A 24,279-nucleotide genomic window follows, 5' to 3' on the forward strand; every position below is an offset into this window, starting at 1 on the left:
GATCAAGCAAGATGTGCAGACTAGGACTTCCATGCATTGCTACAGGCTTAGGAAAGGCTGAAAGGTTTCATGGAGGAAAAGAATCTGAGGCTTTTAGCTGACAGCCAGCTGAACATGAGCCAGCAGTGAGCCCAGGTGGCCAAGAAGGCCAATGACATCCTGGCTTGTATCAGAGATAGCGTAGCCAGCAGCAGCAGGGAAGTGACTGTTCCCCTGTACTCAGTACTCGTGAGGCTGCACCTCGAGTACTGGGCTCACTTTTGGGTCTCTCTTTACAAGGAAGACATTGAGGCTCAGCATGTCCAGAGAATAACAAAGCTGTGAAGGATCCGGAGCACAAGTCTTACGGGGAGCAGCTGAGGGAACCAGGACTGTTCAGTCTGGAGAAGAGGAGGCTCTGGGGAGACATTTTCATTCTCTACAGTTACCTGAAAGGAAAAGGCTGCCCAGGGAGGTGGCTGACTCTCCCCATCCCTGGAGGTGTTCAAGAAACATGCAGCTGTGGCACTGAGGGACAAGGTTTAGTTGGCAACAGTAGCCCAGCCATTCACCTACCTTTCAATGATTTCATTGGTCATTTCCAACTTTAAACCTATGATTTCATAGTTGCTTATTATTTTGTAGAAAGCACAGCCAGAACAGTGCTTCTAATTACAATTCCAGGGTAGTCTCTATAGCCCCTTGAGGAGTACTTTGTCACATCCTTCCCACCTGGTTCACAATGTAGCTAGACACTTTGCATTCCAAGAATGCTTAGCTAAAAAAAAATATTTAGGTCCTAAAGTTATCACACAAAGGAAATTTAAAGCCCCACATTGCATTGTAAATTTTGCGCACCTACAGAATTACTGATCAGCACTGATGTGCTATGAAGATTCTTGGAGTGACTTGTAGCTCTTGAAAATTTGAAAGAAAAGGCCTTGATTCCTCAGTCAATTCTGGTTTTGAACTGGTACCTGTATCACGGAACTGTAGGGGTTGGAAGGGACCTCCAGAGATCACGGAGTCCAACCCCCTGCCAAAGCAGCTCCCTAGCCCAGGTTGCACAGGTAGGCATCCAGGCGGGTCTGGAACATCTCCAGAGAAGGAGACTCCACCACCTCTCTGTGCAGCTGTGCCACTGCTCCGTCACTGCACTGGGAAGGAGTTCCCACACACATTTGTGCAGAACTTCCTATGCTTCAGTTTGTGGCCATTTCCCCTCATCCTATCACCACACACTGCTGAGCAGAGTCCAGCCTCAACCCTTTGCCTCCCACTCCTTAAGATATTTATAGATGTGGATGAGATCCCTTCTGACTCTTATTTTTTTAATGCTGAACAGCTCCAGGTCTCTCAGCCTTTCCTCATAAAAGAGGTGTTCCATGCCCTTTATTATCTTTGTAGCTCTCCACTGGACTCTTTCCAGGAGATCTCTGTCTTTTTGGCACCAGGGAGCCCAGAACTGGACACAGTAATCCAGGTGAGGCCTCCCCAGGGCAGAGTAAAGGGGAAGGATCACCTCCCTTGACCTGCTGGCCACCTGATCTATCCCTACTTGAAAGCGAGATATGCATGTGTCAAAGCTTGCAATCAAACCAAGAATCCATAAAATTTGGTGTCTCAAAATAGTTGACTTGTGCTTCAGTTTTCTTAATGAGTTATACTGCACCCAATCTGCACATTCTGAAATATGAACAATTGGAACCGTATGTGAAATACAACAACACAGAAATTAAGAAACCACAAAGATTTTTTTCTTAGAAATATATTTTGTAAGAAAACAATATTAACATTAAAAAGAAATGTTTATTACACAATATAAAATAATTGCTTGAATTCAAATCCATTAATTATAAAAAGAAGTCTGAGGATTTGTATGAAGCCTCATTTCTTATAGATCCGAGTCTTTTTCCTTCTGCAATTCCTACTGCATTCAAGAGTAGGTCTTCCCCACATCATCCTAAGAGTACCCAAATACTCCTAACTCCTAAAGCCTCTCATCCCCTCCTCAACAACTGTTGTCCCCTGCCCAGAATGTGCCCTAAACATCAGAAGTATTCGCAGCTCCCTGCTACGTTCCCCCACACCCACCCTCAGATTCCTACCTCCTACCATTTTTAGCCAAGCAGCTATACAAGAAACAACACATGGAGCGGCTAGCTAGAAGTTTCCCCGTATTTATTTGTTGTTTAATATGAACCAGTGGCCAGCCACTGACATGACAAATAATGTAAGATGGCTGAGTTGCTCTCAGCTGTCAGTTCTCACAAAAAAACCTGTAAGAATACCTCTTAAACGCTGCCATTCCTCTGCCAAACCTGGCAGAAAGGCACAGAGTTTCAAAAGCTACGGGGGAAGAAAAGGACAGGCAATGCAATGACGTAAGCTTCACTTCTTCAGGAAACTAGGCTAAAAAATGTCATTACAGAATTTCTAACTTGCAGAATTCATTGTAGGAAAATATGCCTGCTTCGTAACTATAAATACCCCCAATATATTTCTGTGGCTTTTTTTTTTTAATGCAATGCCAGCTTCGTAATATTCATTACCCTTAGGACTGGAAAGGCACCCAGTGACCAGCATTCTGGTGTGATTATTCATGACTTTGGTGTGAAACTCCCTCCTCTCCTCCCAGTAATACTGACAAGTTTAACAGAAATCTATTAAGTTAAAAAGAACAAAGATATATTACATTTGCTAATTGCAAACAACCTCTTTTAGCTGCAATTTTTCCCATTGGGATTAAAAAGTGCACTAGTTTAACATGTCTGTACATTAAAAAAACAGTATAAAACATTAAATATACAAACAGCAAGAATTTAAATATCTTGTATCAAATACTATAGGACAATATAATTTACATTTTTTTTCTTTACATGAAACATTACACCTGAAATATAACTTTAGATATTACAGAATATAAAAATACATACTTTTTTGTCTAAAAAAATGTCTTTGCAGGTTCTGGCACAATGTAATACTTCAAAGGCACACCGTATTTTAGCAACCTGTATTTTCAATTAGCTGTGCAACAATAAGAATGACCTGTAATTAACCTTTTAGAACTGCAAGGCCAGATGATCTTCCTCCTTCCTGGAATAGTCCTTTTAGTCAGATAAAAACTTAATTTGGACTGTTTAGGTGTTCTACAACTCATTTCTGCTGGGGCTTGAAGGCTCCAACCTTAATCCAGCAAAGCAAGAACACGCTTAACTGAACTTTTGTGAAAAACCACATCAAATGCAATGGAATTAGTCATACGTTCACAATTCTTGCTGTCTCAGGGTCAGAATGCTCAGCCCCAGGCAAAACTGAGCACCAAACACAACCTGGAAGCCAGTTTCTGCCCTGCCCTGATTGTGCCAAAACTAGCAAGAGTAGCACAGGTTATAAAGTCAGGTCAGGATGTGGAAATTCTGTGATATTAATTGCTCTGCTTTCAGTTAGAGCAATTTAAAATCTTAATGACACTACCAAAACCAATGGAGACATGTGAAGTAAAATTAGTATAAGACTGGATCAGGAGATCTATATAATTATATTCTTGATTTATGGAACTGTTGCTAGAATCAGCACAGGGCAAAATGTGTCTTTAGAGATATGTGTTTTATACAGATGCAATTGGGATGGGAAAGATTTTCAGCTCTGTCTTCAAGTTGTGACTGAACCACAAACCTCCACCCCGCCCCAAAATTTCAGCACACTAAAAGATTCAGTCTAAATCCCTTACTTTAAATGCCCCAAAGTAAGTTGCTTCTTGTGATGAATCCAGTAACAATGGGTTTGATACCTGGATGCTTATCATATCACCAGATTTTAATTTTAAAAATCCTCCTACATTTACAGAGTAAAAATGAAATTCCGAATTCCCTGACCAATATTTGGTGCTTCCTCCCTTCATCAACACATCAGAGCGCCTTATTTTAAGGTTTGTCTTAGTCATGTACACCATCAGCTGAAGCCCTCTTTTAGTCAGGTTTCCAGAAGTTTCATGATGTCTAAAACAAATGTTGGCATAAAGGTAGTAAAATCCATCTTGATTAACAATCAGTTTCCCATCACTGAACGTCATATTTGATAAGTTTGCCTGGCCTTTGTCATGATGCCAGGATGTAAGGTTCACTTTGCGAGTTCCTGAAGAGAAGGGAGGAAAAAAATACATACATAGTTATTTATAAACATTACACAAAACTCAACACTTAAAAAGCAAACCTCAATTTTTGTTAAATTAATAGCAACCACGTCACAAAGGCTAAAGTGAAGTTTAAAGCTTCTGAGTATGAGTCAATTTGTGATAAAACCCTGTAAGAAAATTCCATTTTTCATCACGTGCTGCCATTTGCTATCTGTAACTGTCTGCTCTCCCACAAACATCCACTGGAACATGGTACAAAGCATTTGCTTGGCCACTAGTTCAATTATGTTCTTGCAGTCATACAAGCTCTGTGCAGTAACTGTGTGCCACCTAAAGCTTTATTCAGGTAACAAACCCTTGAGAGGAGTTCGAAATAAAAGACTGCTAATAAAAAAGAGCAAATCTTATGATACTTCAACTAGTATTTGCAAGGAATAACTAAACAGAACCTGAAAGGAACTGTTTGTATCTCCCTGAACATAAAGCTTCTGAAACCTTCATAGTTCAAGTTCTCGTGACTGCAGCAGTACAAAAGTAAATGTTTTCACTTGAGAACAAATCCAATGGAATTAAAATAACAGTTTTTATTCACAATTTTTATGCACTTAACTGTGCATCTTATAGTAAGGGGTCAGAACTAAACGACCTCAGAAGTCCCTTCCAACCCAAACCATTCTATGAATCTATGATCTTTAGTATACATTTGTTGGCTATACTTTAGATAACTCTTCAAGTTTTTATGACAAACATTTTCACACAAAAAAAGTTTGAATTTAATCTGATTTTTAGAATACATAAAAAAAAAAAGGCTCTAAAATCTCATCTATTCACATCTTAGATAGTACCCCCACAGCACAATCCTAGTTCTCTCTACAAATATTTACAGTCAGGCAACTACAGCTCTTCAGGAGGTACACTCAGTTTTATGTTGTCTCATATCTAGTCTTGGGATGACAGTTTCAGGAAGACAGGCTTTGTTCTAGATAGTTTGCCTTTTTATTTTTTAAACATATTTCAGACTAGAAACAATGAGCTGATGTTCCACGCTTGGAAAACAGTCCCCTTCAAATGATCTTAAGCTGGAGATCCACTGATTAGGAAAGAAGATAACCACTGTATCACACATCACATACATGAGAATCAAAATATACATGTGGCAGTTACTGTCTGACTACCAAAAACAACTAATAGAGAACATCTAAACAAGCATTACTGAACTCCTAACGCATATAACTCTTTTCTGCTCTGCCTGCATGATGAGAGGCTGGTCAACAAGTCCCATATTTGTTGAAGTGACTGAATGCTCTGAAAAGAGAGTCAAAAAGTAGCTGAGATCCTGGAAGCGCTTAGATTTGTCAGCTCTGGACTGTCACTGAAAGCTAACTGCACATATACAGCTACAAATATATTCTGGGAACTCTGGTCTGAAAGGCACCTCCTGGCTGCTGTCCTCAAGTAGCCACACCTGTAAGAGGCTTTCAAGTCTCAGAGGTTATCTCATATAGATCCTTCTGTGCTAAGAGATGCCTTGATAGGAGGTCAGACAGGGACTCAGAAAGAGTCTTCCTTTCAAACCTTGCCACATTTGACACCTCAGCTTGATTTTAGTGTCACAGTGTTAAACAGCAACACCAGCCCAGGTAGCATGGTTAATAAGGCATGCATTTTATGCAGAGGTTTATCACACCCTATGCTCTAATGAGGAACACCTCACATTCCCTTGCACCTCTTCATTTCCACCACCATTCCATTAGCACCCACCTCAGCTCTAAGAAAAAGAAACAGGAACATGCAACAGCAGGTGTAGAAGATGCAGTCAAGCTCCAGGGACATGTCCACACAAGAGGAACATCAGCACCATCCTAAGGAAGCCACACAGGCCCTGACACTTCCTGGGATACATCATGGAATGGAAGAGCCACTACAACCTACCATTCATTCACAAGACACACAGCACAACAGATGAAAGTTGGGCAACTTGTTCTCCTAACCACTACCAACTTCCAAACAAAAAACATTTCTGTTTAACCCACAGCTGATCTGCAAAGGCACCAGACGACTGTAAATCTTTGGCTCCTAGTGCATCTACCTCCTGATAGGAATATTCAGTACACTGTCTTCTCCGAACCAAAACAATCTATTCCTGCTAAAGTTTCCAAGGCCACTTGGTGTCCTGTCCTCCAAGCATGTACCCAGGCATGCCCAGATAATTACCAGTGCTCACAAGCATCCTGGGGAACAGCCACAGGTACATTTGATTAAAAACATTTCCTGGATTTGTTTGTGCATAAATATGAGAGGATAAGTAGGGACAAGGGAATATAAGAGCTAAGAGTCTCCCTAATTGCCAAGGACAAGTAACTTGCGTGTGAGAGGAATATTTTAATGGCAGTCTAGAACAAAAAAAAACAACTTTCCAGCATTCCTCCACAAAAACGTGTGCAAAGTACAGGCTTTAATAGCAGAACATAAACAGCAGCTCTATAGCTCCAAGTGTAGCCAAGTAGAAATTATCCAAGCAAATTCATACAGAGATAAGTTTTATTGTGTGTAATAATAAAAAAGTTCTGAAAACAATCAGCTAAGTCTCTTACCCTGGAATTATTCAACTGCAAGAAAATGCTGAGAAAGTGGTACCAAGGCACAACTCAGAAGCACTACTGGTAACTGAAGTTGTAGGACTTATTTTACACAGTGTTGAGTCTACCAGAAATACTGCCCCAAGAAACATGGGCTACTCTGAAAATGAGGAGGATAGGTAAAGAAATTAGGAAGTCTCTTTCAACCTAAATTACAATGCTATGACTATGTTAAACAAGGTAGATGGGTGTTTTACAACAATTCAAAGCTTTAAGAAGCTCAGGGAAGCCAGTGACAGCACAAAGATACATGCAATGTTTAAGCAGGCTCTTGGGGCTTCAGGTGGTAACACACCCAAACCTGGAGGCACCAAAACAGTAACTATTCCAAAACACAGGCAGAGGAGAAAACTGCAGAATACAAGCACCAAGACAGCTGTGACTGAAACTTTAAAACACAATAATCAATGTTATGGGACAGTCAGAAGTGCTGTAATACAGTTTCTTTTGAGACAGAATTTACAATAAAGCCATGGAAAAAATAACATAAGGCAAGTTATGTTGACAGAAAAGAAAGAAGTCAGAGATGATGACTGAGGCAACCTTCCAGACACAGTAGCAAGCATTAAAAAAGATAATTCACAGTGATCCTGGTAACTCAGAACAAATCTAAACATCTTAGATATCAGCAGGCATGAACTGAGACTAACATAGCTGAGTTAAAATTAATTAGTGAGAAAGAAGATGATGGGACAGTAACAGAAGAAAGAACCCGGTGTTTATTGCTCCTTTGCACTGCAGCAGCATTCAAGTATAAATAAAGCCTGAGGAAAGGGCTCAAAGTTATTTCTACTCTGAAAAACCTCTTCTGGAGACAAACGGCAGCAAAGCCAAACGTGTAGCTGTAAATAGCTCAAAATACTACAGTGTTCCTTTAGACAGTTAAAGGTACCAATTCACATCCCAAACGATATATTTAACATTTACATCTATTTCGGTTTGTTCTCTTCTCCTTTAAACTCTGACTAATTTCTGTAATCAATTTATAAGCCAAAATTCACCATTGTTGTTTAGAACTTAGGTAGGGTTTAAAGTAAGCTCTTGAAAAAAGCAACCAGCAAGCATCAAGCTTTAACCTAAAGCAACAAACCTAAAAAAATACACACAGCAAACAAAACCTCTACAGCTTCTGCAGTCAAATGATGGGTGGGACACCAAGATTTAAGAAGGGTTATTTTCACTCCCTTCCCTGCCATTCCCCAGCTGCAGAAGTCCATTGGGGTTTTAATTATTGTGAATCAGGTGAATGGAAAATATTCTGTGCCTATTTTTGGTGGGTGCTCATTTGCAAACTACTCAACCCTGTCTGATGGTTAGAAAATTGATTTTTTTTTCCTGACATTGCTCATTCTGGGTCAGTGATGACAGCAGAGAACTTAAAATTCTGAAAACAAATCTGCTAAGACTTGTAGATGGTATAAAATAATTCAGAAGTCATGTATGGCAAGGCAATAGAAATTTGCAGCCAAAGGCAACAGGATAAGAAAGAACAACTCCTAGTGACCCACAGGCAAATTCTTCATCCTTTATTCCTGTCATGAATCCCTATGCCACCCAGTCAAATGGGTAGTGCCTCACACCACTCATAAGACAGCAAAGTGCATTAGAATCACTAGAAGGTTCATGGTTCCAGCTATCCATAAGGATGCAGTCCCTTACTGATGCAATGTTCACAGGATCCACAGAAGCCATTCTCATGATTAACGTCTGGCAACACTTTCCCAACCAAAAGATGCATAACCCACGTGCCAGATACAAAATGAATATGCTCAACTCATTGCATTGCTAAGGGGCTGACTTACTCAAAGGAGAAACTAAGCGGTTTTACAACTGGCACTATATTTCTAAGAGCTCCTACAGTCTGTGTTGAAAAAAAAAACACACCAGAAAAGAGAACAAGAGCAATGTTTCCCCTGCCAACAACTACAGACATGCTAATTCATTCCCTAGAAAGTTAAGGCAGTGTTGCACATTAGTAAGAGTCATCAATCACTGGCCCCAGTAAAAATACACTTTATAGAGTAACACCTAGGGAGGCAACAAATCAAGACACATAGGTAGTTTTAAACTGTGACACACTCCAGTGGATGTAAATGACCATCTCTATGATTGAGAAATTATCTGAACTTTCCAAAAACAAAATGCTAAGTTTACTGGTGCCATATCCTCTATGACTGACCCATGTCAAAAGCCAAAACTTGACTCAAACAGGTTTACGAGGCACCTGAGCTAGTAAGAAAGCTTGCAGAAGTTCTGACTGCCATTTCACAAGTTGCTTAGACTGTTTATAAAGCTCTAGATTTGGGCAGTGACAACACACTTGGAAAGATAAAGAATCCTATTCCTCTAGTCAAAAAGCTAACTCCTTCAGTGCAGAAGCGTTTCGTCTCTAGGGCAGACTGCTGAAGATCTCAGGTTTCAGGCCTCAACAGAGCCTTCCCCTTTGGATTGGTTGCATAAAGGAGAAAAACAGTGCGCTTAAAAAGGAACTGAGTGCATTTATAGCAGCATTAGAAGTATTAAAACTAAACTTACCAGTTGGAATATTCTTATCATCAATAATGAGATGTGCAAAAGGTTGCTTCTCAGGCTTATTTCTCCTATACAGTTCCATTCCTATTGCCTCCATTGCAGCTGGAATAAAAAGACTTTCATTACCTCAGAAAAAAAGAAGTTCAGAACTAAAATGTTATTTCTTATTCACAAGCCAGGACCTACCTTTTTCTGGTCTTGGTGGCTCTTTTCCCAGAATACGCTGGACTTCCTAAAATGAGAAAAAAGCCATTACTTTGATGTTGTCTTTTTTTCTCTGATATTATGTGCTGCAGCTTAGAACACTGTATCTCAGGGACGCTGGCTTGCAAGATCACTGCACCATTTATTGGAATAGTGATTAGAGGTTTCACATTTACAACTATTTCCACTTACTGAACTTGTAATGTTTCACTAAGTGTAATGTAACGATGATCACTAAGAACATATCCCATAAAACCATGGAGCTTATGAACTGACTTAATTGCTTGCAGTAGAAAGGTAATGAAAGAGGCAGCTCTGCATCAGGACAACTATGTAAGCACACAGCTGAGGAAAGCTAAGCACTGCATTTCACTGATGATAAAGTAAATGAAACTCCACCCCTTAATGCTCGACCACTAACAGGAGAGGTTTCAAGGCTAGCAGGCTTTGCAGTCAAGCCTCACATAAAAGGCATACAGAAACTGAAGAATTAAGCATTTTCCCTTTTGTGCTGGGCCAAATGGACTGGGTGCCAGAGTTCTGGAATTCTCCAAAATTGCAGATTAATATGAATGAAATCCAGGTAACCCAAAAAACAACAACAGCACAAATAACAGATATCAGGCACCACAGAAAGCCTTGTTTCCAACAATCCACTCCTGCCTTCTCCTTGAGAAAACTTACAGACAACAGCTTTTTGAAAATCTAAGCAATGTGTTCTTGTGAGAAGCCTTGTACTGCTTTTTTGTTTCCTATAAAATAAGGATAACGTTCTCCTTGCTACTGAGATTACCTTGTACCATGCAACCATCATGAAGATGCTTAGGAGAAGGAAATATTTTATTGAAGACAAAAAAAAATTGGTATTCTTACCACTGAAACCTAAGTGTGGTCCCATGTTCTGTCTTTTTGTATTGCTGGCTGTCTAATTCAACACCACATATATACAGCGCATCTCAGATTTGGCCACATCAGCAATATTCTCTATCACTGTAGCACTTTAGAATTTGAAACCTTGCTTCGAAAACACCTGAAATTTTGCTTTTAGATCATTCTGAAGCCACAATATCTGTAACAGCTTTGCTGTACATTTATGTACTCTCACTTTCTCCCTTCAGCAGGTGTTTAAATGTTAAACCAAAATGGAAAGCCACAGCAGCATGGAAGTTGTAGTATGACTATCAAAGCATACGACCTCAGCAGAGATATGCTGATTTTGTAGATATGAATCATTAAAAATGCTTTTTGCTGTAGAGACGAGAAGAAAAGCAGAAGAATCTCAACTTCAGAAGCTGCAAAACCCACATCCATCTCCCCCATTTAGATTCACTTCCCCTCTCTGAGCTTCTTACTGCAACATCAGTTCTATCAGCATGAAAATAAAGCTCAAGTCTAGGAGCTGTGCACCAGCATCAGCCTCTAACCACACCTGATCTCTAACTTGTAATGAAATAGTAAGAAAAAAACAATAAGTACTAGGTGGTAAGGTGATAAAATCATAGAATGGCTTAGGTTGGAAAGTACCTCAATGATCATTCAGTTCAAGCCATGAGCAGGGCTCCCACCCACTAGGTCAGGCTACCCAGGTCCCCATCAAACCTGGCCTTGGAATGCTTTCAGAGATGGGGCATCCACATCTTCTCCAGGCAGCCTGTTCCAGTGTTTCACCACTCTTGAGTACAGAATTTCTTCCTAACATCTATCCTGAATTTCCCATCTTTTAAAGCCTTTCTCCCCAATGATACCATCTTGGGACTGGTGCTATTCAATATCTTTATCAAGGGGACAGTGAGATCAAGTGTACCTTTCAGCATGCTTGCTGATGACACCATGCTGAGCAGTGCAGCCAGCACAACACAAGGAAGCTGTCCAGAGGGACCAGGACAGGCTCAAAAAGAGAGCGTGTGAGAACCTGATGAGGTTTAACAAGGCCAAGTGTGAGGCACTGCACTTAGGTCAGAGCAGTACTAGACTGTGAGAAGAACTCTTTGAGATCAGTCCTGCAGAGAATGACTTGGGGATTCTGGTGGACAAGAAACTGGAAATGAGCTGACAGCATACACTTCCAGCCTGGAAAGCCAACAGTATCCTAGGCTGCAGCAAAAGAAGGGTAGTCAGCAGGGCAAGAGAGATGATGCTCCCATCTACAGTGCCCTTTTAAAGCCTTATTCAAAGAAAATAGAATAAAAAAAGTGAAAGACCAAGACAGACTAGACTCTCAGACATTACAGCTCTTTAACTGTCCCCAAACCTTCCCCCAGAGTGGGAAAACTCCTTTATTTTCTTCCTTTCTTTTTAGAAACATTTTGGGTGTGTAAACTACTTAAGGATCCTTTATTTCTGTGCTAATGCACTTACCTGGAGAGATTGTTGTGCAGATCCAAGAACAGCTGTGTATATTTTAATCTCTTGGTATCTAAAACAGTACTAAATGAAATCCCATACCTGATCACTGCATATCCCTTGAAGTCCCTGAACTAGCCAGTTCATGCAGTTCCTTGCAACCTATTTTTTATTAGGATCCTAGAGTTCTGCTTCTGTATGTTTTTCAAAGACTCTCTGGCTTAAACAATTGGGAACCTCTACCTTCTGAGATCTAGCAGTCTGACTCAGCATACATCTTTCACACAGAAAGGCTGCAGTCCTCACAAAATGTAGCACGAGCTTTTTTTCTAACTAGTGGTGGTGCTTTTCGTCTGCAAAATCACTACTCGGTGAGCAGAACAGCTACCTAGGAAGACCCAAGTCCACTGTCTTCCTGATCTTGATGGTTTTCAACCTACCTATTACTCTCCTGCTTCCTAGGAGCAACTCTGCCACCAAGCTGCAGACTGAACTTAACAGGAACACTCATGTACGACTCTTGAAGCTTGGGTACTATGCAATAAAAGATGCAGACATCATCTTGGAATACAGGAAGTTTCATAAGAACAAGAAAAAAAAACTTTGAGGGTGACAGAACATTGAACAAACTCCCCAGAGATGACTTAGAGTCTCCTCTAGAAATATTAGAAACCTGCCTGGATGCTTTCCTGTGCAACCTACTCTAGTGGCCATGCCTTAGCAAGAGGGTTGGACTAGATGACCTCCTGAGGACCCTTCCAAACCCTACACACCTCTGTGATCATGGCAAGAAAAGGGGAGATAAGAATGAGCCCAACACTAATACATTTAAGAACCTGAGTTTGGCTCACGTTGAGTGAATCTTCTATGTGCTTGTCAGTGGATTACCAACAGTTAGCCTGTGGCCAGAAAACAAAAATCCTCCATCAGCCAAATTCTCCAAACCCTGCATTACTGTCAAGCTCTTTGACTCTGAATAGCCCCAGAAAATTCTAAATTTCTTCCAGTTACCTGGGCATCCAGAAAGAAATTGGGAGAAATACGTGACCTAGTTCATAGAGGACAAGAATGGAGCTGTGGGTTTCCTCATGAAGAATATGTACCTCAAAAGCGTTCTTGTCTTCTTGACAAAGAAAAAGCCTTTATCTGTTTTTACAGTTGCAAGATAATGCAGCAGAAGAACTAAAGCTGTACTTGCTTCCTCTGATAGTGAAAGACGTAAGGACTATGCAACCTGGATGTCTAAAGATGCCCTCTTAGGGGGCTTATAGCTATATTTTTAAGCAGCTGAACGCCTCTAAGCAACTCCTTTCTCACAGCGCACGCTATCATTAAGAAAGCAGAAACAGCTCAACAGATACTGTAACTAAGACTGTAAAAGCATGAGAATTCTTGACAAAATATCACGTGATTCTCTCATAAAAATTCAAATCACACAGCAAAGTGTGCTACCAAGCTGCTATTTTTAGAGCATTTGCAAAAAAAAAACCACACCACACATTGTCTTCCAATAAGCTGCACTTGCACACCTTTGAGTCATTTGCTCACTGCCCACCGTGTCAACTCTGCTGGTCTGCTTCCCATATTCCAACCTCTTTCATACAGTCACTGTTCAAACAATAGACAAGCAGTCAGTCACAGAAATAAAAAGTACTTCCTTACTTCAAAAAAATTAAAAGGCCATCAGGAAGCTGCAAAACATCCAAACTTTGAATGCTAAAAATCATGCTTTAAGTGTTTGAAGACTTTGGAACTGCTCTTTCCTCATGCAAAACAGGATGCAGGTTTTAACCCGTAGGCAACTATCAGACCTATTGCCACACTAGCATCTCAGGTCTTCAAAACACAAGTCCTACCCTTCAGGTTATGCTCAAGGTTGGAACAGGATACATTAGAACAAGTAACACTTGTGAATGGTTTTCCCTCCTCTTTGATTATACAATATCTCATGATCTACTCTGAGTGGTCTCAAAAGGCTACTTGTAAGCTAATCACAGGAGACCCTTAATACATTCACATAGTGAGGAAGTTGTGACTAAGGCTAAGGCTCCACTAGGTAGATGTTTCTTTTTCTTTTCTCACCATTTTAAGTTCAGTTGCTATCAAGAAGTAGTATCTTGTCAGAAATTCAGCAGAAGAATGCTAACCAGAAAGGAAGTGAAATAGAAAGCACATACTCAGAAGATTGAAATTAGTGCTGCAGTCTCTATTCAAATGAGTACTCTACTGCCTGCAGAAAAAAAAAAAAACTATGTAAGGTTGTAGTGTGGAAATTGAAATTTTGACAACTTAAACCAGTCACCCATAAAACCTTCAGTTTGTCCCTAACCACATGCTCTTAAAATGTTTGCTAAAAATATAGATCTCTTTATAAGTTCTGCCCTGGAGGTCTACCAACAAAGTACTTTGTTGCCATGTAGGGGACTAGCTTATGTCTGAACTCCCCAAGAAGCTAGGAGCTGGGAATATTGCCAAAAAAAGACACTCATGAACTGACCCAAGATATGTTTGTAGTCCTTTCTACTTCAGACTCATAATAAACTTCATAAGAAATGTGGTTAGTGCATCTGGGTTGCCAAAGGGTTTTTAGGGTTATATTAAAAAAAAAAAGCAAACAGAAAGACTAAGGAAGCATATTATTTGTCTGCTTGAAAGTTTATATGCAATAATATTGAATGTGTGTTTTCTACTGAGTAAGCTGCTCACTAAACAGCATTTTTGTTCTGAAATATGGTTTTGTTTTTTTTTTCAGGAGACACGTTTCTACATCTGACCTTGCACTTACACTGGTTTTTGTAAGAGTACTGGCAATATCTATCTCTGCTTTAGATGTAAACACTTGTCTACAGGTGTGCAAAGAAAACAGATGAGAATCAGTGTAGTAAGCTAAGAGCTGTAACCAGACTATAAAATTAAGCAAAAAAAAAAGTTGTCTGTTCTCATTTCCTCAACAGTTTGAATTGCAAAAGTCAAACAATTAAAAAAAATCACAAAACTATTTTTGAAGTGCTCCATTTCAGTCACCTAATGTACTGCCAATGCAAATAGGATACTTACTCTTAAAACACAGGTTAGATTCTCCTTCAGGGAGGTGAACTAAGAGAAAATAGGAAACAACTTTCCAGCCACACAGGCTACATTCCCACACTAAGGACTGACCATACTGGAGGGAACATGTAACTCCACCTCTGCCTTTCATTATAGCAGAATCAATGAAAGGCATAGCTTACCAAACACAAAGATAATTTTGTGTTAGCAATATTTCTTTCAGTTCTAAGATAAAAATGGAAAATATGCAAACGTAGTCGCAGGCAAACATTTGCCTGTCTTTATTCTTCTGTCATCAATGTGTGATGACAAAGCATCCAGAACACTGACCCAGCTACTTAATACATTATCTTGCATTCAAGAATCCCAGTCCGATTACTTTGGCAGGGGAAACATTATTGTTCTCAAACTAATGGTTGTTGACCAAAAAGTTATCCTACTCACTACTTATCTTGGCCACTGACATTGCAGCATTTAACCTCTATGCTGGAAAGCAGGATATGCAGCCTCCATGAAGTCAATGCTTTTGTTGAGTAACCAGCAGCAAATGACCAGAACACAGAGCTTCCCATTCACTTACAGTAATAAGCTCCTTACTGTCAAGGGAGCTGCTTGAAAGAGCACTCTACCACCAGGGCACAGAAAACAGAAGTAGGAGTAGAGACAGAGTCTAAAAAATGCTGAAAGAATGAACAGATCCTACTGGGCTAACCCATTTTGTCTGAGTTTTTAAAGAGGGTGTCAAGCTCTCAGCTTTCTAAAAGTTGGGTTTTTTGGGTTTTTTTTTTTTTTTTCAGAAAATGATCTCTCAGGGTGCTTTATTAAAAGGAAACTTCAGCACAGTTAATGTAGTATATAATTAACCCACATACAAGCCACTCTGTAAAGTATACCTGACTTCAGTTCAAATCCCTTTTCAAAAAACTGACAGTCATATGCAGATGTGCAGAAGTAATAGATCAGGGAAACCAGGAAAACCAATAACTATAGCACACGTTCAGCTTCTTAAATAGCCTATATAAGCCTTACTGCAGGAAGGGGTGACTGTGCCAGTTCTCCTACGTTTCTTCATTAAGGCAAATTTACCTTTGTTATCTGAGTTGGGAAAACAAGCTGTCATTCTCCCCTGCTCAGCAGAAACTGCCTAGTTATACTATGGCAAAGCTGTTCTTCCATCACAGTGGGAATGGTCTGCCACACAACAAATGGTTGGGCAAGTGAACAAAAAAAAAGTATCCTTCTTTCTGAGAGTAAAAACTCATGGACCTCAGAAAGATTAAGAAACATGAGCAAATGAGAAGTAATACTGCCCCTTCCATCTTCTAGAAAATATGTTGACAGCAAATGGACTTGGTTTGGAAAATCCTCTCAGGAAGAGTCAGGTAGATCAGGTCCAGGGAAAAAAAATAAAAAGTGTAACTGTCCTTCTTAATGACCACCACTCAGACTCCCCCCAAAAGTCAGAAAGGCCGATCAGCTGTGATTAGTTCTCTCAGTGCATATTCAAGACTTCCTTTAGCAAAACTACAACCTGTTTGAATTGGTTAGCCAGCAACAGGTTATAATACACAGACATTAGGATCTCGAACACGTTATCAGACATTGTTCAAACAGACCAAAAAACACCATCTAGAACTTACCTCTGCACACAGATGTTGGTCAATGTGCTATATTTAATAACAGTACAAAATAAAGGAAAACACTATCCACCACTTACCTTCTGCACAACTCTTTGGAGAGCATGCTTCATCCTTCTGCATGATTCTGGCATTAACTTCAACTCTTGATTTTCAAAGGGTGTGTCCTGCAAGTCTGTACTTTCTTGAGATCTGAAAAGCATTCTGACACAGTGTGCATCTTCTTTTGAAATTCTACTAGGGTCCATCTGAAACAAAAATATAAGCACAGCCACAGTTTAAAGAGTCTGTTCAATAGGTAATAAGAACATTTAAGTCAAACAGAATTTTCAAACATCTAAACACTGGCAATTGGCTATACTTACTATCTAAAGTTTCATTCTAAGAAATCAAGAGAGAAAATATTCCCCACAGGAAGGTTTACTTCATCCAACAGGCATGTAAGATAGAAGAATAGTTTATTCCCAGGAGCTGCCTAGCTCATTAGCTTAGACCAGACACCTGACTTTACGAAGGTTAAAGAATAGTCCTACCTTGAGAATTTCAAATCAATCCTTAATTCCATCTGCAGACCACTCAATGCAATATGAAAATTACCTTAGCAGGCAACATACACAGCCATCCTCCCTGTCAATACTGGTTTGTAAGATGATGTGCGGGTGTCAAGAGCAGCAGCATATGGAATGTATGCACTAAATCATCCTTTTCAACAGAAAAAACAGAAGTACAGAAACCAGCTACCAAAAACTATTTTGCAGGCAAGGTGTACTGCAGCATGAAAGAGTTGCTGAGGTGGTACAAATTCAGGAAGATCAAAAGACAATAAAACTGTACTACTAAACACCTCTTTACTGGACAACGTTTAGTAAGTCTTAAATATCTGCAAGATAGTTTTTAGCAATTAACCCCTGTAACTGAAGCAAATATACTTTTAAACTGTAAGCCTAATGCTCCTGAGTTTTAGCAGTTAAATGATTTAGAAGGATATTCCACGGATCAAGATAGCTCCTTTGCAGAATTTAATTGCACAAACTTTATTTAAGCCATTTCACCCCTTCTCCCCCTTTCCGTATACCATACACTTAACAGATATTAAGCACTTTCTTCAGAGATAGCCTAAGGCTTTCAGTAATAGATTTTGGCATGTATTCTGCTTCTACATCAGAAGAGCTTGCGTGCTCTAAAACTTGCTCTGAGCTCTATAACTGTATCTGCTAGTCTAATAAGAACACACAATTCTTCTATTTTCCATAACATAGGAGCAAAGCACCAATTTATAGCTAAGAATTACAATACTGCAAGTAATCACGATGAGGAAATATTATCCATTAAGGATAACATCAAACCAGAGATCACTTCCCTTTAACACAGCACTGAACAAAGCAGACTATCAAAAGGAACTTTTGCAGAATGCAGAACAGCCAGAATGAAACAGATCTGTCATATCACTTGCTCACATGAATAGGAATTCAATTGCCCAAGCCCCAGAATAAAACCGAACTGACTTAAAACCATAAACTTAAGACTACAAAGGTAAACTTGAGTCTACAGCAAGCAGAAATCTATCCAACAGGCAGACATTGCGGAGAAACATCTTTTGCACAGTCAGCAGCACCAAGAGCAAGTTGCCCCCTCCATCACCATCCTCTCACTGAAGGCTCCACAAGAGCTGTTCGACCCATTCATTCAAATCAATGCCAGCCTCCGTGAGACGGTTTAGCTGCCTTACTTATCCCTGCGGGTTTGGAAATGAACAGGTCAGAAAAGGTTCCCCTGAAGATCAGCAGATGCCACAGCTTGGAGCAAAGCTGTTTAGATGAGTTACACAATGGCTTGGAGGCAGTAACATCTTCCTGGGTGGCCTGACACAGCTAAATACAAAAGGAAACCTGTTTACAGCTATTACAACTCTACTGAGCACCAAAAACTAAGAAGCCAGCTGGTGCAGCCCCATTAGCTCTTTTAAGTAGATCTAGAAGAGCATCTCTGCGCCCTCACCTTCTCCACCACGAAACCCTGCTTCTGGCTCTCAATCTTCTCTTTAAACCAGTACCAGGGATAATTTCCTGCTCATCTAGTTTCCTGAAGGATGTGCACCCAGAAGCCGTGTCCTGCAAGTGTCAGACAAGCATCAGGGCCAACACAGGAGCAGGCATGAAGGAGCAGGTAGGCAGCATCAGCTTCAACGATTGTAGAAGTACAACCTAAAGCTATTTCTCCCTGTAGGCTCTACAAGTATCCAGAAGCTGACAGATTTAACAACAAATGGAGCAGGGAAAAACAGCAGCACACCATCAGCTGCTAAAAGGCAATCAACACAGAATGACCTGAGTTGGACAGTAAGTTAGAAAGGTGAAGTCCCTTGTTTGAAGCATAACCAACCTGTAACTTAGGGCAGACTGCTTGAGGCCTTGCCTAGAAAAGCTTTATGGCATCTCCCCATTCAATCTCTTCAGGCCAAGTGCTCTACAATTCAACCTCTATTATTGTGTGAAATTGTAAAACGATGTGCAGCTGGAATTCACCTTGCTGCAGTTGGTAACTGTGCCTCTTGGTTTTGCTGTACACTTCTGGAGAGCCTGGCTTCACGATTAATACAGGCCCTCTTCAAGTAGCCAGAAACAGTGGTTAGACTCCATCTCAGTCCGCTCTTCAGGCAGAAAGAATCCAGCTCTATTTCTGATAAGCTACAGCCCCTATCTATCCCAGCAGCCACCTAACAGACTCTCTCCAGTTTGCTGATACGCCTCCTATGTTGAGGTACCCAAATAGGATTCACTAATCTGGATGAATCCGCCTCTATTTCTATTATCAAATACTCGAGGGAAATAGCGTCTTAAACATGATGTTGATATTTAAGTCTTCACCCCACACACACAATTGGACAGCAGATAAAAAGCTATAACAGATAATTGCCTGGAGATGATGAAAGCAAGTGACTACTACACCACTTTCTGGATTCATTTAAACACATCTTCTGAACAGGTTTAAAAGCATAGACTATGAAAGATCATTTGTCATAAGGGCATGAACATCCAGCATGACAAACTGCAGATACCACAGGCATCCAGCCATCACCTGTCAGTAATCAAACATGCCTCACCATGCTGCACCAGGACAGCAGCAGCAGCTTGTACAGAGGCACTTATTCAGATCATAGCTTATCTTCTGAAGGTTTAAGACAGAAAACCAACTTCTCTCAACCTCCAGTTACAAGACTGATGGTTTAATGGAAACACTCACAGCTTCAGCAACCTAAATTGAAGCTGCATAACAATACTGACAAATCACAAGTCAAAGTTCTGATCGTGGGACTAGCTAACATTCCGGGAGCTCCCTACCATTTTCAAAGAATACTCAACTCTTAACAATTTAACCATGGAAATTAGCTAGCTTGTTCAAACAGGTACTGCCAGCAAGCCTGCCACTGAGCTGCCATATATGTAAACAGCAATACTGAGCACCAAGACCATTGCTGTGGGCAGCAAGCAACGAACAAAACAGAAACTTACAAGGACACATTCTGAGATCTTCCAAAGAGCCAAAATGAAATACTGGAATGGTCTACAGAGAGCAGCTTGCTAGCTCACAAGGCACAGAAGGGTAGGTTCACAGGTACATTAGGTTGGAAAGGACCTACAAGATCATGTAGTCCAACCATCCTCCTATCACTATCCCTACCCAACTACTAAATCAAATCCCTTAGCACCTCATCTAAACGCTTCTTGAACAGCGCTAGGGATGGTGCCTCAACCACCTCCCTAGGTAGGCCATTCCAGTGCCTGACCACTCTTTCAGAGAAAAAATGTTTCCTCAAATCTAAAATCCTAAAATCTGTAGCCTTTGAACACAGACCTTCAGCACAAAGTCCTAAAGACTTCAAACTTGGAAGAATCAAGACATCATCAGCAGTACTGGAGAAAGCCTTATGACACATTATGGAAGCTAAATATCCCAGATATATTACTCTTTTTAAAGAGAACATCTATTATTTTAACTGTTACTATTTGTGTACATATCTTGACCTTGAAATGAGATCACATTATTCAATGCCCACTGATATCAACATTTCCCAGGAACTCTAATCATTTTAGTTGCACCTCTGAACTCCTTTCAGGTTAATTAGGGCAGTCAAAATAAGCTCCAATACTGTGGGTGAGACCAGAGAAATATCCAGACTTAAGAGCCAATTTTATAACAATAAAAAATCCACGCTGATTTTAAAAGACAACACAATCCAGTCAATCTAACAAGTAAAAATTGCTTTTTTTTTTAACAGTATCACATTCTGTACTCTCTCCTTAAAATAAGTCATTTATACTGTACTTGTTTTCAAACTTAAACCAACTTCCAGTTTAATCATATCAGTTTACACTTCATTATTTTTCTTAACTACCAAGAAAAGGTTCTTCCAGGCTTCCAGAAAGTGCTGGTGACCTCTAGCAAGTGGTTTGCTGTTAGTCACTGCCAAGAGATTTTAGATGAAGCCTGGAAGGAGACTGCTTAAAAATGCCGCAGCAAAAGTCACAATACCACAGATGTATGAAATGGTAATATAAAAAAATTAGTCTTCCAGATCCCCATTTATCTAAATGTGAATGGCACAGTAGGATACTTAACATTTGTAGAGTCTATTTTCTATAAATGGAGAAAAATAAATAAGCTTGGAATTCTAAGTTAAACTACAAGAGCTTGACATCCAGCCTCCACATCCAGCTCGTTCCAGTGCCTGTTGGTTCAGTCAGCATTAAGCCAAGCTCATATCATTTTAAGGCCTAAGTACAGTGAGGAAATTGTCCAGAATGAAAAATGTAAAAGAAGAGCTTCTGTAGACTATACTTTGTCACCTAGCAATGAAAACTAAGTGAAATACATAGCACTTCCTCCTTGTGATGTGCACAAGACTCCATCTCCAGCTGTATGGAGCACCTAAATTTTGAGTGCATGTTCATTGACAATGAGCAAATATTTCTCACAAAGCATAAGCAAAAGCAGCACATTTTGTTAGCATTTAATTTCTTGGGTTCAGAACTTTGCACAAGATGCTCCAAAAAGAACAGCCTTTATCTTTTCACAGTTCTAAATGTCATTACTGGAATATTGGTAGCATTCAACTCCTAGCTTTTTCTTTTTTAAGCAAATATACCAGCTCCTTGTCTCATTCACATTGTGCTACGTTATTTCTTGGCCACAAACATGTTTACTCATGAAAATCTGGTGTCAGCCTTAGTTCTGTGTCTTGTGAAATTCCAAATGCTCAAGCCACAACATAAACAAAACTAAGGAAAAGCCAAAACCTCAATTATTGTCTCTGTTCATATTGTGTCATGATCCAGCCCAAATGATTTTATGCAAATGAAAATAAAGAAGAGTATGGCAAAATTGAGTCAGAGTTTACTCAGCTTCTTTGAGTTTTAAGGAGCCTGTATAACAGCCACATTGTTAATTGTATAAATCCCAAGTGTGAGCCTCCAAAGTCAAATCTTGCTAATTCACATTTAGTTAGTCTACCAACCAATTCAGATCTTGTGAAGCACCACTTCTACTATTAACTTCTCATTATTTTTTTTAAACAAAATACACCACAGTACTTCAGTTCTGTTATTAAAAAGTATGGATTTAGATTAAATTTAAAAGCAGGTGGATTAATGCAATTTGATAGCAAATTTCTCAAAACAAAGCAGATGGACAGTGCCCCATATAAATAAAGCAATTTGCAAGGCAGTTAAGACTTAACCTCTACAAGATCTACTGCATTTTTTCTTCCATTTGTGTCATTACACAATAAGAAGTTGATGAACAAATATGGATTACCATACCCTATCACTGTGAATCACCTACTTCAAAAGTATGCTTATTAGTCTATTTTCAGATATGCCAAAGATGCTATGTTGACCATTAAACAATTTTCAGGCAATGTTTCAGTCAAGTCTACATCTAAGCTACAGCACATCTCTCAGTCCTTTTAGAACTTTGCATTTTCAAAGGACTCCATCCAACAGCATTACTCCAAACCTACAGGAACCAGAAACTGGAAAGAGACTGCCAAAAGCAGAATTACACCAGACTATGTAAATTTTAAAATAAAGGAAGCAAAACAAAAATCGTTTTTATGGTAAGAAAATTCTTTTTACACTTTGTTGGGCATGTGTGAAGTACTGACACAAACCTATCAGAAAGAGTCCAGAATAGGGGGAAGGAGGGAAGACAGAGTGGGAATAGAGAGTTCTAAAAAGTGTACTTGCATTAATTATTTTGATTGCAATGGCTCTCTAGTATATTGATCAATGTGCAGCTGTGCATTCCCAAGCTGTTTTGACTCAGATGTTTCCACAAGTTTGTGCAGCTCTAGAGTGATAAGCACTTTGCCATAAGTTGAAGTAGGCATTAATTTGTGACACTGTCAGGCAAGCAAGTACCTCTAAGCTACTTTACAATGAGTCCCAGGAATTAAACACCGTTTCTCTGAAATGTATGGGATACAGTCAGCTACTATCATGCTACTGCTCCAACAGCACATACATTTTGCTTTCATAAAAGCAGCAAATCAAGCCATCCCAGGTAACAAGTACATGAATCGGTCCACGCAATCAATGACCAGCACCGTTGGTGTCTGTCTGACAGCTGTTCACCTGTTTAAGTGGGTACATGCTTGTGCAACAGCTATTTTCAGAGCATGCTTTGGTAAGAAATCCAACCTGCCTTTGCCACATCAAGACCAAGCACATCTACCTAGAAAGTCGACCGGAAGAAAAAAGGTTTCCACTCCCACTAGCTTCAAACAAAGCACAAACAACACCAGCAATTCTTCTACGAAGGCCACCAGACCTCTGTTAACAGAACTAGTGATAACTGATAAGAAGCCAAGCAGGCAACTACAACATGGCCCTGAGAAGCAAACTCCCTACAGCCCCCCACTTCCTCTGGGGAGGCTGAGTAGCACAGGGCAAGGGAAGGCAGCCAGCCAGCCCAGCTGTTTCCAAGAAGAGGGCTCCTTTTCTCTCCAAAACCCTAACCACTTAGCAGCAATTCACCATGCAGCAGCATCTCCCTGTGCCCTCTGAAGCATCGCCTCCTTCTGAGAAGGAGCAGCCTGGCTGGGCGCACCTATAAGCACACAGGGAACCATGATCCTAGATGCCACAGCTGAGGGCCGCATCACCCCAGATGTGGTGTTTTTCTGTTTGTTTTCCACTTCCAAGAAGCTTCTTGTGCTGGCGAAACCCACATGCCAGACGAAGACCTCGGGAAACCTCCAACTAAAGACTGAGCATCAACAACTGAAGCCCCTGCGAGGCTGCAGGGGAAGAAGCACCGAACCACCGCCGTCCTGAGGACTCCTCACACCTGGCCATACAGTGCTATGCACCCAACCCCACGCTGAGCACCTCCAGCCACAAGGACAACACGCGGCCCTCCACCCTGCCCACCCCCTGTAACCTCGCCCAACTTCAGAGCCGGCCCGAGCCCCTGCCTTCCTTTTACTGCCATCGTTCTCACCTGAGCTCGGAAGTAGAGGAAGAGGGCGACGCTGCAGACCACCTGCCCCAGCCCCAGCAGGACGAGGGCGGCCAGGAGGGAGCGGGAAGCGGACGGCGGGTGCGGGTGTGCCGGCAGCGGCGGCGCTGGCGGCGGCGGCGGGGCGCTCTCGTGGGCGGCGCCGCTGCCCACCTCCTCGGAGCCGCGCAAGTACTTGGTGTAGTCTCGGCTGGCGCGCCGCATGGCGCCGCGGGCACTCCGCTGGGACGGCTCCACTCAC

General features: G+C 40.7%; 1 protein-coding gene across 1 annotated transcript; it reads right to left on the reverse strand.

The window, feature by feature from the left end:
• Positions 1-2,042: 2,042 nt before the first annotated feature.
• TNFSF11 (TNF superfamily member 11) lies at positions 2,043-24,279 on the reverse strand. Its single transcript, XM_065743994.1, has 5 exons — positions 24,021-24,279; positions 16,601-16,768; positions 9,475-9,520; positions 9,292-9,390; positions 2,043-4,116 (listed from the first exon to the last, which is right to left on the reverse strand). Exons 1-5 carry the CDS (start codon positions 24,240-24,242, stop codon positions 3,695-3,697), a joined length of 957 nt encoding a protein of 318 aa, XP_065600066.1. The 5' UTR covers positions 24,243-24,279; the 3' UTR covers positions 2,043-3,694.

The sequence above is a fragment of the Cyrtonyx montezumae genome, unplaced genomic scaffold (genome assembly GCF_038088225.1).
Source record: "Cyrtonyx montezumae isolate F1298 unplaced genomic scaffold, pur_monq_1.0 scaffold_3, whole genome shotgun sequence".
Classification (NCBI taxonomy): Eukaryota; Metazoa; Chordata; class Aves; order Galliformes; family Odontophoridae; genus Cyrtonyx; species Cyrtonyx montezumae.

What these genes read in the sequence shown, in the direction of transcription:
- TNFSF11 (XM_065743994.1), bottom strand. Translation starts at nt 24,242, where the DNA reads ATGCGGCGCGCCAGCCGAGACTACACCAAGTACTTGCGCGGCTCCGAG. An exon ending in TCCAAAGAGTTGTGCAGAAG is followed by an intron (nt 9,521 to 16,600) that starts GTAAGTGGTGGA and finishes TTCTCATTTTAG; the next exon opens with GAAGTCCAGCGTATTCTGGG. An exon ending in GCCACCAAGACCAGAAAAAG is followed by an intron (nt 9,391 to 9,474) that starts GTAGGTCCTGGC and finishes TTTTTATTCCAG; the next exon opens with CTGCAATGGAGGCAATAGGA.